This window comes from Eumetopias jubatus, unplaced genomic scaffold (assembly GCF_037043125.1).
Source record: "Eumetopias jubatus isolate StellerSeaLion01/CBP00866 unplaced genomic scaffold, mEumJub1_p1.0 scaffold_13, whole genome shotgun sequence".
NCBI lineage: Eukaryota > Metazoa > Chordata > Mammalia > Carnivora > Otariidae > Eumetopias > Eumetopias jubatus.
Window position 1 is genome coordinate 47600833 of NW_028274819.1, and position 15327 is coordinate 47616159.

At 49.0% G+C, this 15327-nt stretch overlaps 1 protein-coding gene across 8 annotated transcripts in view; it reads right to left on the reverse strand.

Moving 5' to 3' along the window:
• Window positions 1–14584, reverse strand: part of AMPD3 (adenosine monophosphate deaminase 3) — a 52143-nt gene extending 37559 nt beyond the window's left edge. Inside the window, exons 1-2 of one of the 8 annotated variants that reach the window (XR_003611361.2) lie at window positions 5477–5611; window positions 4013–4238 (exon numbers count right to left, since the gene is read on the reverse strand). Coding sequence is in view for 7 of the 8 variants with exons in the window: in XM_028116877.2 (XP_027972678.1) it covers window positions 4013–4238; window positions 5477–5570 (320 nt within the window). In the remaining variant the exon portion in view is untranslated. Of the gene's footprint in view, window positions 1–4012; window positions 4239–5476; window positions 5612–8368; window positions 8459–13773; window positions 13853–14151; window positions 14235–14342 lie in introns of those variants that run through there. The other 7 variants (XM_028116877.2, XM_028116870.2, XM_028116871.2 and 4 more) reach the window with 7 other exon arrangements.
• Window positions 14585–15327: the final 743 nt, after the last annotated feature.

The window sequence follows — 15327 nt, forward strand, 5'->3', positions numbered from 1 at the left end:
CAACAATACAATAATACTGGGGGACTTTAACACCCCCCTGACTGAAATGGACAGATCATCTAAGCAAAAGATCAACAAGAAAATAAAGACTTTAAATGAAACACTGGACCAAATGGACTTCACAGACATATTCAGAACATTCCATCCCAAAGCAACGGAATACACATTCTTCTCTAGTGCCCATGGAACATTCTCCAGAATTGATCACATCCTAGGTCACAAATCAGGTCTCAACCGGTACCAAAAGATTGGGATTATTCCCTGCATATTTTCAGACCACAATGCTTTAAACTACAACTCAAGCACAAGAGGAAAGTTGGAAAGAACTCAAATACATGGAGGCTAAAGAGCATCCTACTAAAGAATGAATGGGTCAACCAGGAAATTAAAGAAGAATTAAAAAAATTCATGGAAACCAATGAAAATGAAAACACAACTGTTCAAAATCTTTGGGATACAGCAAAGGCAGTCCTGAGAGGAAAGTATAGAGTAATACAAGCCTTTCTCAAGAAACAAGAAAGGTCTCAAATACACAACCTAACCCTACACCTAAAGAAGCTGGAGGAAGAACAGCAAATAAAGCCTAAACCCAGCAGGAGAAGAGAAATAATAAAGATCAGAGCAGAAATCAATGAAATAGAAACCAAAAGAACAGTAGAACAGATCAACGAAACTAGGAGCTGGTTCTTTGAAAGAATTAACAAGATTGATAAACCCCTGGCCAGACTGATCCAAAAGAAAAGAGAAATGACCCACATCAACAAAATCATGAATGAAAGAGGAGAGATCACAACCAACACCAAAGAAATACAATTATAAGAACATATTATGAGCAGCTCTATGCCAGCAAATTAGATAACCTGGAAGAAATGGGTGCATTCCTAGAGATGTATCAACTACCAAAATTGAACCAGGAAGAAATAGAAAACCTGAACAGACCTATAACCACTAAGGAAATTGAAGCAGTCATCCAAAATCTCCCAACAAACAAAAGCCCAGGGCCAGATGGCTTCCCAGGGGAATTCTATCAGACATTTCAAGAAGAATTAATACCTATTCTCCTGAAATTGTTCCAAAGAATAGAAATGGAAGGAAAACTTCCAAACTCATTTTATGAGGCCACCATTACCTTGATCCCCAAACCAGACAAAGACCCCATCAAAAGGAGAATTACAGACCAATATCCTTGATGAACATGGATGCAAAAATTCTCACCAAAATACTAGCCAATAGGATCCAACAGTACATTAAAAGGATTATTCACCATGACCAAGTGGGATTTATCCCTGGGCTGCAAGGTTGGTTCAACATCCGCAAATCATTCAACGTGATACAATATATTAACAAAAGAAAGAACAAGAATCATATGACCCTCTCAATAGATGCAGAAAAAGCATTTGACAAAGTACAGCATCCTTTCTTGATCAAAACTCTTCAGAGCATAGGGATAGAGGGTACATACCTCAGTATCATAAAAGCCATCTATGAAAAACCTACAGCGAATATCATTCTCAATAGGGAAAAGCTGAGAGCTTTTCCCCTAAGGTCAGGAACGTGGCAGGGATGTCCACTCTCACCACTGCTATTCAACATAGTATTAGAAGTCCTAGCCACAGCAATCAGACAACAAAAAGAAATCAAAGGCATCCAAATCGGCAAAGAGGAAGTCAAACTCTCACTCTTTGCAGATGATATGATACTGTATGTGGAAAACTCAAAAGACTCCACCCCAAAACTGCTAGGACTCATACAGGAATTCAGTAAAGTAGCAGGATATAAAATCAATGCACAGAAATCAGTGGCATTCCTATACACAAACAATAAGACAGAAGAGAGACAAATCAAGGAGTCGATCCCATTTACAATTGCACCCAAAACCATAAGATACCTAGGAATAAATTGAACCAAAGAGGCAAAGGATCTGTACTCAGAAAACTATAAAATACTCATGAAAGAAATTGAAGAAGACACAAAGAAATGGAAAAACGTTCCATGCTCATGGAGTGGAAGAACAAACATTGTGAAGATGTCAATGCTACCTAGAGCAATCTACACATTCAGTGCAATCCCCATCAAAACACCATCCACTTTTTTCAAAGAAATGGAACAAATAATCCTAAAATTTGTATGGAACCAGAAGAGACCCCGAATAGCCAGAGGAATATTGAAAAAGAAAAGCAAAGCTGGCGGCATCACAATTCCGGACTTCCAGCTCTATTACAAAACTGTCATCATCAAGACAGTATGGTACTGGCACAAAAACAGACACATAGATCAGTGGAACAGAATAGAGAGCCCAGAAATGGACCCTCAACTCTATGGTCAACTCATCTTTGTCAAAGCAGGAAAGAATGTCCAGTGGAAAAAAGACAGTCTCTTCAACAAATGGTGTTGGGAAAATTGGACAGCCACATGCAGAAGAATGAAACCGGACCATTTCCTTACACCACAACCAAAAATAGACTCCAAATGGTTGAAAGACCTAAATGTGAGACAGGAGTCCATCAAAATCCTAAAGGAGAACACAGGTAGCAACCTCTTCGACCCCAGCCGCAGCAACTTCTTCCTAGAAACATCACCAAAGGCAAGGGAAGCAAGGGCAAAAATGCACTCTTGGGACTTCATCAAGATAAAAAGCTTTTGCACAGCAAAAGAAACAGTCCACAAAACCAAAAGACAACTGACAGAATGGGAGAAAATATGCAAATGACACATCAGATAAAGGGCTAGTATCCAAAATCTATAAAGAACTTATCCAACTCAACACCCAAAGAACAAATAATTCAATCAAGAAATGGGCAGAAGACATGAACAGACATTTTTCCAAAGGAAGACATCCAAATGGCCAAAAGACACATGAAAAAGTGCCCAACATCGCTCGGCATCAGGGAAATCCAAATCAAAACTTCAATGAGATACCACCTCACACCAGTCAGAATGGCTAAAGTTAACAAGTCAGGAAATGACAGATGTCGGCGGGGATGTGGAGAAAGGAGAACCCTCCTACACTGTTGGTGGGAATGCAAGCTGGTGCAACCACTCTGGAAAATAGTATGGAGGTTCCTCAAACAGTTGAAAATAGAGCTACCATACGATCCAGCAATTGCACTACTGGGTATTTACCACAAAGATACAAATGTAGGGATCCGAAGGGGTACGTGCACCCCAATGTTTATAGCAGCAATGTCCACAATAGCCAAACTGTGGAAAGAGCCAAGATGTCCATCGACAGAAGAATGGATAAAGAAGAAGTGGTATATATACACAATGGAATATTATGCAGCCATCAAAAGGAATGAGATCTTGCCATTTGCAAGAACGTGGATAGAACTGGAGGGTGTTATGCTGAGTGAAATAAGTCAATCAGAGAAAGACATGTATCATATGACCTCACTGATATGAGGAATTCTTAATCTCAGGAAACAAACTGAGGGTTGCTGGAGTGGAGTGGGTAGGAGGGATGGGGTGGCTGGGCAATAGACTTTGGGGAGGGTATGTGCTATGGTGAGCACTGTGAATTGTGCAAGACTGTTGAATCACAGATCTGTACTTCTGAAACAAATAATGCAATATATGTTAAGAAAAAAAAAGAAGAAGAAGATAGCAGGAGGGGAAGAATGAAGGGGAGTAAGTCGGAGGGGGAGACGAACCATGAGAGACGATGGACTCTGAAAAACAAACTGAGGGTTCTAGAGGGGAGGGGGGTGGGGGGATAGGTTAGCCTGGTGATGGGTATTAAGGAGGGCACATTCTGCGTGGAGCACTGGGTGTCATGCACAAACAATGAATCATGGAACACTACATCAAAAACTAATGATGTAATGTATGGTGATTAACATAACAATAAAAATAAAAATAATTTAAAAAAAAGAAGTAAGTGGTCAATTAAGTGTTCTTGGTTAAGAAACCAACTCAGCTCCTAGGGACAGGCCAGCTTATCTCAGGACACATAACCACAGCCCACCTGGGCCTCCACAAGTGTGCACACATGAGCTGGGTGGTGGGGACAAACCTTTTTGCCGTCTCCACAGACTTCTGCTCCTCCAGCTCCTTTTGCAGCTCCCTCTCCTTGGCCTCCTTCTGCCCGATGGGGCAGTCCTCAGGGACCGTGAAAAGGGACAGGGCATCTTTGCTGTCCTCTTCCCGGAGCACTTTAGCAAACACCTTCTCCGCCAGGAGCCGGACTTGCTCATCCACCTCAGAGATGTTCAACTTGGGAAACTGGCGTGGCATCTCGGCTAGGAGAAAAAGAGCAAGTGTTAATCTTCCTGATTTCCTGGATGACCTGAGTCAGCCGGCTGGTGGAGGAGAAGGTACTAAAATAAGGGCCTGGCCCTTGGGGTCAGCTGTCTTGCTCAGGAATTCCCCAGAACAAACCCAGCAGGCCAATTTTAAAAACTAGCTCCATGGGGCGCCTGAGTGGCGCAGTCAGTTGAGCTCCCAAGTCTTGGTTTCAGCTCAGGTCATGATCTCGGGGTCTTGAGATGGAGCCCCGCGTCGGGCTCTGCACTTAGCATGGAGTCTGCTTAAGATTCTCTCCCTCTCCCTCTGCCCCTCCTCCCTGCCCCCTGCTCTCTACCTCTCTCTATCAAATAAATTAATTAATTAAAAAAAAAAACTAGCTCCATACGTCATTGGATGTGAAGAGCATAGCCCCACTCACAATTTCATGAGAAAGCAAATGTTCAGAAGCCCAAGAATGAATTGTCTAACTATGCGTGCTTCTTTTTTCCAGAACTCAGGGAACCCACAGCACATGGGCAGTCCCACCTTTCCTGGCTTTGTTTCCATGACAGGGAAGGGAGAGGAGAGTTTAAGCCCCCCTCCTGCAGACCACCCAGAGGCCATCTGGGTATAGCAATGACCAAACCTCACTCCCCGCCACTGCACAGAGGGGAGGACTAAAGCCCAAAGGTCTAGTGACTAGCCTAAGGTCCCACAAGATGAGCGCAGGGCTCTGGGGAATCCAAAGCTTCAATCTTCCTCACATAAAACAAGGTCTTTTTCTGAAAAGAAGGAGTCTACCATCATGGTTCTACCATCTCCCAGACTTTCTGGAACTTTGAACAAGACACAGCAAATAAAAGAAAGGTGTAGAGGCAGGGATACTCTTTACCTTTCACAGCCCAGTTGAAAACTTACTTCCTCAAAGAAGCTTGCCCTATCCACCTCTCTTCAAACTGCTTCCTACTATCAGTAGCTGGCCTAAATTACCTGGTTGGTTCCTTTCTTTTCTTTCTGTCTGTCTTTCTTTCAACATTTATATAAGACTTATTAAGTACACTCTGCCAAGCCCTTTCCACTTATGTGAATATTCACATTTTACAGATGAGAAAGTAAAGGCACAGAGAGCTAACGTGCCCGGGTCACACTTTTATTAAGTGGACAGAGACTTGTGCTGTTCTCAGCCTTTGCCCCCCCCCCCCCCCGCCCCTCTCCTCTATAAGCCGCTGCTCAGGGATTTGAACCCACAGACCTGGTTCCCATGTCTGTCTTCTTAACCACTGCACCGTGGTGCTTCTCTTTGTCCTTTTGGGTGTCAGGGCAGGTCTCCTCGCTGTCCCCAGCATTACATTTATGGACTGGGTGAATACTGCAGCCTGTCAACGAGCCCCCTTCTCTAGGAGCAGCCCTGACGAGGAGTGTCCTGTCTACCTATTACCACAGTTTCTTTGAGGAAGGTTTAAAGAGAAAGGTGGTTTAGTCAGCTGAGAGATGAGGATGAAGATAAGGCAGGGCCCAGTTGCTGTGTGGCCAGGAGAGGAAGCAATTACAGGGGAGGAGGGGCTCACTGAGTAACCTTAGGACAGTCACTCTCTGGGCGTCAGAGTTTTCTCCTCTGTGAGATAAAGGGAGGAGACTAAGCAGTCTCCAAGGCCCTCTCAGTTCTAAGTGCTGTAAATTCTAGGTACCAGAGAGGTTTCCAATGCCCAGGGAGGCTTGCTGCTCTGGTATTCTCTGCGGCCCATGGGCCTAATTCATGACATAGACAGGAAGGAAGAAAGGAGGCCAATAACACCTGTCAAAGTACATCTGTGAAACCAATTTCCTCCATCCCCCCACCCCCAGGGCCATGCCTTTCCTGGGCCTCTCTCCACTCCAGGGGGTTCAGTGGGAGGGCACTGCTGAGGAGGAAGGAAGTTGGCCCACAACTGTGCTGGTCTGTGGCAGCAGAGAGCAAGACAGCAAAGGCCTGACCTGCTCAGAGGAAGAGGACTGGAGCTAACGGTGAAGACGTCCACATCCTGATAGCGGACAGAAGGGGAAGCTGGAAACCATCACAACGGGGCTTGGAGAGGAAGGTGACAGGGAGAGAAATGAAGAGGAAGACAAATAACTAGAGCCAGGAGGAGCTGTTAGGTGAGAACAAACCTGGATCCCTGTCCCCTCAACCCAAAGGCTGCGGGTCAAGTATAGCGTTCGAAAATCACACGGGGTTGATGTCTGAAGTAGACATCAAACCGGCCCCAGGCAAGGGGCAGCCAGTGCCATAAAGCATCCATACCATTTGACAGAGTAAACCCACTTCCAGAAATGGCTTCTAAGAAAAGAATCTGAGGGAAGGAAAAGCGCAAAGATGTTTCCCTGCACTATTTAATATATAGCTTTAAAATGTCCAAATGAGAGCACGCTCACTTGAAAAAAAAAAGTTAAGCAACCAAAATTACAATTATGAGGACAGCGTAATCACATAAAAAATACTGTGAAATGACAGTAAATGAAAAAATTAATACATAAAACTGTACCCATGCTTTGATTACAGTGATATGAAAATGCATCCCCTTAAGGATAAGGGCTGCATGAGAGACACTCAAATGACCAGATGGCAGGATTGCCTGTGTGCGAGGCAACAATACCTGATTTTGATCATTAATGCTGTTATAATGTCATTGTTTAAAAGATTTACTTATGTATTTTAAAGAGAGAGAGAGAGAGAGAGAGAGCACGAGATGGGGGAGGGGCAGAGGGAAAGGGAGAAGCAGACTCCCCGCTGAGCAGGGAGCCTAATGAGGGGACTCGATCCCAGGACCCTGACTGAGATCATGACCTGAACCAAAACCAAGAATCAGAGGCTTAACCAACTAAGCCACCTACGTGCCCCTAATGCTGTTATAAATGTCACTTTAACAAACACAAAGATAGAAAGAAAATAGACTAAAGAGTTTTTTAAAAAGAAAGGAAAATAGGAAAAAATCGAACTTCTACATCCCAGGTTTTGGTAATTAGGGTCCTCTCCCACCTAACCCACATCAAAGACAGGCCAGCCAAGGGAATTACACCATTGAAATCCATTTCTGTGTTCGCTCTTGCTCTGGGCAGAAACTGCCCACCACCACCTTCCTACCCCCTAGCCCTTACCCCTACAAACACACGCAGGCCCAAACCCCGGCCACAGCCCACCAGGCCTCCTCAGAAATGGGCATGGGGTGGGGGGCTCTTCGTGTCTGAGGGCTCTTATGCCAGATCCTGCCATGTCTTTCCATGAAGCATTTTTACCTTGCTGAAGTCAACTAAACATACTTTCCTGAATTCATCTTTCTACAGAAGATCTTCCTTTTTCTTTAAATAGTTTAAATCAGCCTTTTCCAAGTGGGTCCCATGAAAAGTGGATGCTTGTTGCTGGTGAAACAGGTCTTGTGGTCAATTACCAGGGAGATGCCCCATCCCATAGTTCCTCACCCCAGATTCCCAAGACACATCAAAGACCTGAGGACAGGATCATAGACTAGCATTTCCCCATCTCGATCACTTTTGTTGTGGAACCCGTACCAATCTCCTGCAGAATTACTACCAGTGTCTTACATAAGTGGGGAAGACTTCATTCCATACCTTAGTATGGACCAAGTAACCCAGGTGGGGTGCTGGGCTAAGTCAGTGGGCCTTAGGAGCCTGTTATACCCCTGTCTTCTGGACATCCTTCGCAGACAGCTCCCACTGGCCAAACCCTCCCTCCACAGCTCATCTCTCTTCTCAGACCTGGAGACATCTGGCAGGGCAGGCATGCCCAGGAAAGTCAGCTCTGTCAATGCCAAGCCTCAGCTCCAGCTGCTTCTTCAAGCCTGGCTTTCAACCGTTTGTCAACCGTTTGTCAGCTGAAGCCAGCCGGCTTGGGAGGCTTAACTGTAAATTCAGTTGGCTAAGGTATAGCTTATCTCATTACTACAAACGATATCCTCTGATGGGCTTGAAGAAGTGTCTCAAAGTTAGAAAGCTATAAAATGCCACCAGTTCCAACAAACAGTAGCTTTTCAAGGCACCATAACCCCTCCGGAAAGGAAGCACAGGACTACTTAAATCCCCTCCCGACGCAAATGAAGCTGTTTCTTGCTCTTGCCACACTCCCACTGTCAGAACCCATGACACAGACCTGAGCCTGGTGCTGGAGTCTCCATGGCTGATCCTGAGGATGCCACACAGGCAACGCACTCAGGCCATGGGCCGTGTATGCCCAGGAGGCTGAGCTGAGTCAGTGTGAGTGCAGCTAGCTGGGTCCTGCCTGCCGCAGCTGGGGTGGGAAGTCTCTGCTTTGCATATCTGTGAGCAGCCTTGAGCAAGAGCGGAAACTTCTGCGCTCGAAATTCTTCCATGAATATGAAATGTAAGTGGAAAATTTCCAAAGGTCCTACAGGGCCCAGGTAATGCCAACTATCCGCAGCTGCCGTGTGCTGAATGCAGTGTCCTGGCCCTGTTCATAGCCCTCTCCAAAGCAAGAAACTAAAGCCGCTGCTGGCCCCCACACGACAGTACTATTCAGCCTTCCTGATCGCGCACAGAAGATAAGCCACAGCTTCCCTCTAATGACCAGACCCCTGACAGCCAAGCAGGAACGGGCCATACCATCACCTTGGCTGCTTCCTTTTGAACCCCACCTCAGGCCTGGCCTGGCAACCGGGTTCACTTCACCAAGGGGATTGTCTACGGCACAACCTGCCTTGCCTTCCCTCAGAAGGCCCCCCAAAGCAACCTCCCTGAAGGCACCCCAGGACTGACAGGGGAGGCGCTGAGCCCAGTTGCCAATAGAGTTCCTCCTTCCCCTCCTCCTCTAAAAGAGCCAAGGACGGAGACTCAGGGAGAGGAGACTCCTCGGTAGAGGAGCAGGCTTAGGATAAAAAGCTGGCATGTCTCGTCCCTCTCCCTCCTTTCTTCCCTGAAGGAAGCTGACATCACAAGTGCTGGGCAGCCTGACAGGCTCTACCAGAGCATGAATGCATCAGTGCACGGGTGCGCGCACACACACACCCGCACACGCGCGCACGCACACACACACCCGCGCGCTCACGCACGCGCACATGCACACACGCGCGCACGCACACCCCCTCGCACATGCGCACGCACATGCGCACACACACACCCGCACACCCGTACACGCGCACACACAACCCAGAAAAGAAGACTGTCCCTTCTGACCCACCTGAGCCTACCCACCCCGTCCTCTTCCTCTTACTGCCGCTCTGACTCCCACGTGGGTCTCCAGCTCTGAGGAGCCTCCTGAGCACTGGTTGCGCTTGACCCCCCTGCCACCACAGCTGCTGCCCTCTCTGGGGACGGTGACGCTGCCTCAAGTGAGCTACAGAAGCAGTCCTCTGAAAGCAAGGCTCAGGACCGATACAGTGACTTAGACAAATGGTGTGGGTCTGGGAAATAACAGTGAGCAAAATGGCTATTTCTGTGATGCTGTTGAAATCCTGGGGACAAGAGCCCAGAAAGGATGATGGGTCAGTTGTTTGCCAGGAGGCTAGCGCTAGCCCCGACTTGGGCCTGAGTCACCTCCTCATGTCCAATCGTGAGATTGTGCCTTCCTGAGCCCACATAATGATTCCTGTGTGTGCAGAGCAGGATTACAGGGTTGACACATGATCCTCGGGCTACTGCTGGGCTTGAGCTACCCAGAGATTACAACCCACCTGTCCTCACAGCTGTTTCATAAACAGCGCGATCAGCAAGCTACAAGCAACCTAGAGGGAGGGTAATATGTATTCAATAAATAATTAAATTATCTTAAAGCATAGGGGGGAAAGGTCCAGGTCCTTAGTAATGTTCTGCCAGAAGGGAGGAGGGGCAAGTGATTCCTTCTGCTGACATGTTTTGGGGAGGGGGAGGTACAACGGGGGCTGTAGTGCATCCTAGCCCATGCATCTGAGAATCTACCCGGCCGGATCCAGTTCAGGGAATTCTATTCTGCACCTGTCACCAGACCATGGATAGCCTCAGTCTAAACAAGCACTTTCCAAAGTGTAGTGTGTAGAACATACAAGGTCAGAAGGCTTGGAAAATACTACATACCATAATCCCTTATGGGGATTCATGCACAATTTCTACAGATTCTAAACACCAGAGAGTCCCTTAGTAAAGAAAGCTGTTTGGCTTTGTTTAGCCCAACACACTTATTTGACCCTCTCACCACTGCCACCATAGGAAAAAAGACCTATTAATATCCGTGGCACAGGCTTTGGAAAATGCCTTCCACCTAAGCCTTCATTTTCCAACATAGAGAAAGCTGCGTTGCTGAGGCCCAGGTATGGATGTGAGATCCACTCCATCAGGTCCGGACAGAGAAGGGCCGCAGCTCAGCTAAGATTATATAGATTGGGACAATGGCCAAGGGTCCTGCTAGCGCCAAAGAGATAGAAGAGCCTCCAGAACAGCGGCAGTTTAGGAGGAGACTGTGACTCTGTCTTGGGAGGGCAAACTTTACTCAGGACCTCACAAGTCCATCTTGAGCTTAACATGTCACTGCTCCTCGTGGCCTAGAAGTCTCCTTGGACTAAGGAGCACTGGTCCCAAGCTCAAAACCTTATTTCCTCTTTGAACAAAAATTAAGACAATCTGTGATAACCAGGCCCAGGGCCTGCATCTCCTGCCCAGGAGACCAGACTGCATTCACTTTGACCACTTATGTACCCCTTACAAACACCAGGACAGGAAAGGCTAGAATCAGATTATGTCTCACCAAGAAAGATACTACTCTCCCTTCCTCTGAAAGGATGCTTTGGGATTGCCTCCAAGGGTTCATTTTTCCTTCTTATCTTTCTGAGGCGTGCGTGACTCTCATGGGAGTTGGACAAGGGGGCTTCACCTGCTAAATATCAGCTCCATGACAGATCTTGCCCACCTCATTCACTCTTATATCCCCCTGCCTAGAATACAGTAGGTATCGGTAAATATTCATTGAATGAATGAATGAATGAATATATAAAATAATGAATGAGTGAACGAGTTAAGTGATTAATCTATCCGTGGCAATCTCAAGAGTCAGTAGAGTATATGGTTAAGTAGATAGGCTCAAACCAGACTATGCAGGTTTGATTCCTGTTTTACAACTTAGTTGCACGAACTTGAGCAAGTTATTCAACTTCTCTGGCTCGGTTTTATTCCCTATAAAATGGGGATAATAACAGTACCAACCTCATCGGTTGTCATGGCAATTAAATTAGGTAGCATGTGTAAGTACGCTAGAATAGGCTTAGAATAGTACCTGGCACATATTATTGCTTTAAAGTATTATTTATCAACGTCATTGTCATCAAGATATCAGGTACAAGAGGCAGTCCAACCGGGAAACCAAACATGAATTTTCATCTAGCCACTGAATCCTTTTATGCAATATTACTTATGGAGCACTATTATATGTCAGGCACTCTCTCAAGCTCCTATTTGGGAGCAGAGAGAAGGAAACCATGTTTAAATGTGAAACCAGATAAGGAGAAATAGCCATCTCCTCTATGATTGATACTTCTTGCTGACTTTGCATGGCCAGTATTCTAGCCATAAGCCCATCTTTCTATGCCCTAGGCCCCTTATATATCAGAGCCCAAAGACAAGGTCTCCTCTCCTTGATATGCAGCCAGCACTCAGAAGATCTAAGAGATTAATATATTTGGGGGAAGAACCAGGAAGGCCAATGAGCTTTAGGGGAGAAAAGGTATCTCCCTGCTTAATCCCAAGGCTATATTTTATCTGCCCATGATATTTTCAAGATTCTGGGTATGATTTAAAAAAAAAAGATCTGGGTATGATTTTGAGGCCATTTGAAGAGCTATTCACCGGGGTGCCTGGGTGGCTCAGTTGTTAAGCGTCTGCCTTCGGCTCAGGTCATGATGCCAGGTCCTGAGATCGAGCCCCACATGGGGCTCTCCGCTCCGCGGGAAGCCTGCTTCTCCCTCCCCCACTCCCCCTGCTCATGTTCCCTCTCTTGCTGTGTCTCTGTCAAATAAATAAAATCTTTAAAAAAAAAAAAAAGCTATTCACCTAGTGTCAGGACAAGAAAAACAGGCCTCATCTCACAAAGAAATTTTTGATCCTCATCTAGGATCTCAGAAGGACTGAGGGTGTGCTGAGGGTGGGGCCAAGAGGTCCAAGAGTCTCCCAGGAACCCATCCCTGCAAACTCCATGATTCTTAAACAGGGCAGCCGGTTCCATCATCTTCACAGCAAGCCAGCCCCTCAGAGTTTGACCCAGAGGAGTAGCCAGCCCAGGCTTATTACTCCAAACCTGCTGCCAACACTTGGAGAGGTGAGAGCTGATAAGGAGCTCTGTCTTCCTGGCTCAGTAGCTCAACTACCACTCAGCAAAGATGCTTCACAGCCCGGGGAGGTTTCTCCCATGAGGGCTCCAGCCACCATCAGCTTTTCCCTGAAGCTGACCAATTGTTGGTCACCACATCAAGGGGGATAGCCAACATGGGCTCAAGACCATGCTAAAATTCCTTCCTTCCAGCTTTCACCTGGCTCCTTTGCTAATTTGTCACACCTAAGCTCCCAGACACATACAAGGATCTAACAGTTTGGGGAAATGACACTGTAGTTAGCAAGCCTCTCCTACTCCAAGGTCTCTCAAAACTTCCCCCAGAGGCCTCTGCCAGCCAAGCCGAGCCATTAGGAGCTCCACTGGCAAAGCAGCTACCAGGAAGTTCAAGGGCAGAATGCAGACTTCCAGAGGCCAGTACACCTCCCATGCCGGGAGAGAGCCAAAGAGGTAAGGATGAAGGCCTCGAATGAACCCACACCCTGCCATCCTGTCCATCCCCCTGACTTTAGGTGGAAGCCCACCCCAGCCGTGGGTATCCGGCTGGTCGTCAAACACCTAGAAACTTGTCCGGGAGCTTAAGTGACAGCATGTCCCGGGTCCCTCAATTTCTCTAAACCTCTCGAATCCAGTGTAGGCCACCAGGGAGCTGAGACGAGGCTGGCTCACCTAAGGTCTCTGCAGCCCAGGCCACCGCAGAGACAGCGGCAGGAGCACAGGCAAGGGCCCGGGCAGGGCTGAGTCCAGAGTCGGCGCCGCCGCCAGGGCGGCCTGCGAAACCCAGAGCCGAGGTTCCGACCTCCAGGGTCTCCGGCTCCCGTCCTGGGCAGCAGGGGCCGCGGGGCGCGGGCCCAAGGTCAGCCTCACAGCATTGCGCGCACTCATCGGGTTCCGAGGCCAGGGCCCTGTCGTGGGTCCGAAGGGGGCGACCCGCGGGGCTGGAGGGCAGTTGGCGGTGCGGGGCAGGGCGCACGGCAAGCGCCGCGGAGGGGCTGCCCCGCACCGCAGCCAGCCGGGGCCCGGCCCGGGCCAGGCCGCGCCCCCCGGCCGGCTCAGCGGGAGCCGGCGGTGTAGCCCGCGGCGGGGGCGGGGGCGGGGACCGAGCGATCAGCGAGCGCAGCACCGCGGCGCCTGAGCGCCCGCACCTCAGCACCCCCGAGCCCCCCGGCCTGCCGGGCGGGAGGAGGAGAGCCGCCTCCTCACGGAAGAAGCCCGCCAGCCGCGCGCCGCCCGGGTCGGTGCCCTACCTGGGCGCGGAGCCGAGAAGCGACGAGCGGGCAGCAGGGGGGCGCGGGCCGGGCCGCCGCAGCCGCGCAGGTCTGCCTGCCCGCCACCCGCCAACCAGGCCTGCCCGCCGCTACCTGGGGCGCCCGGGCGGCGCTGCCAACAGGAAACTTGAGAGCGCCAGGGGCCCGGCGGCCGCCCTGTCCCCCGGCCGGCCGGAAGCGCGCCCGCCGCAGCCCGGGGTCAGGCTCCAGCCGGGCTCCTCGGAACTCGCCTCCGCTGCCACCCGCGGGGCCCGAGAGCGCTTGCCGCGGTGTTCCGACTTGCTCGAGTTTCCTCCCTCGCCAGGACGTTTCCCAAGGTGAGAGTCTGGGGTCACGGCCCCCAAGCAGGTGACTTACTCCCTGTAGCTGAACGGACCGGCAAGCATCAGCTGGGCGTCAGCCTGGTCCCTTGGATCACCTTCCTGCCCCTCCCAGCACGCGCACACACACGCACGCACACAAACACACACGCGCTCACACTCACATACTCACTCCTCCAACCCCCTGCTCTGCAGCTTATACACCCGCCCCTCCAAGTCCCGACTGACCTCCTAGTTGCTAAATCCAGCGGGTGCCTTGTAGCCCCTTACTCGCTTCTCCCCAGCGTTTGAACCTGCTGACCACGCCTTCCTTCCTGGATCGCTTGGAGTACAAAAGTTTCCAGAGTTGGCGCCCGCCGCTTTCTCTCCTAATTTCCTGCATACCTTGGTGACTACACCTTCTCAGCCAAGGCCAGGCTTTTCATTGTGGTGATCCGCCAGGTCGTACCGCAGCCTGTCTCCTCTGTCATTCGCGGGCCTACCCAGTCTTGTGGTTTCAACAACTTCCTGCTTGCTGACGACTTTTGAATCTCACCTCCAACCCAGGACGTCCTCTAGAGCTGCAGGTGGTATATCCAGCTTCCTGGGGGCCATCTCCACTGGAGGTTTGTAGTCCCAAACTCAAACTCCTGATTTCCTCCCAGGAACGTGCCAGGACCTGCTCCTGCGTCTCCAGTCTTAGGGAAGGATAGCACCACCTTCCACTCCAGGCCATACTGGGGAGCCCTCCTTGACTCTCTCCTTTTCACTTCTCACATCAAATTTGTCACTAAGGGAGGAAGTGGAACCAGTCATTAGTGAGGACCCACTGTGTCTTCCCTGTGCCAACTGCTGTCACATAGTGGCCTCCTTTAAGCACCAAGTTTTATTCCTTCTACCTCACAGCCTGGTATTTACAATTTACTTATTTATAAATGATATGCACATGCAATTGTATTAATATATTATATATTATAAAGCATACCTAAAATGGATGTCAAAGGATGTGGTTAAGATAATACTTCATTTTTTTTTAAGATTTTATTTATTTGACAGAGAGAGACACAGCGAGAAAGGGAACACAAGCAGGGGGAGTGGAGAGGGAGAAGCAGGCTTCCCGCGGAGCAGGGAGCAGGATGCCGGCTGGATCCCACGACCTGAGCTGAAGGCAGTCACCTAACGACTGAGCCACCCAGGCGCCCCGATAATACTTCATTTTTAATGAATGGCACAA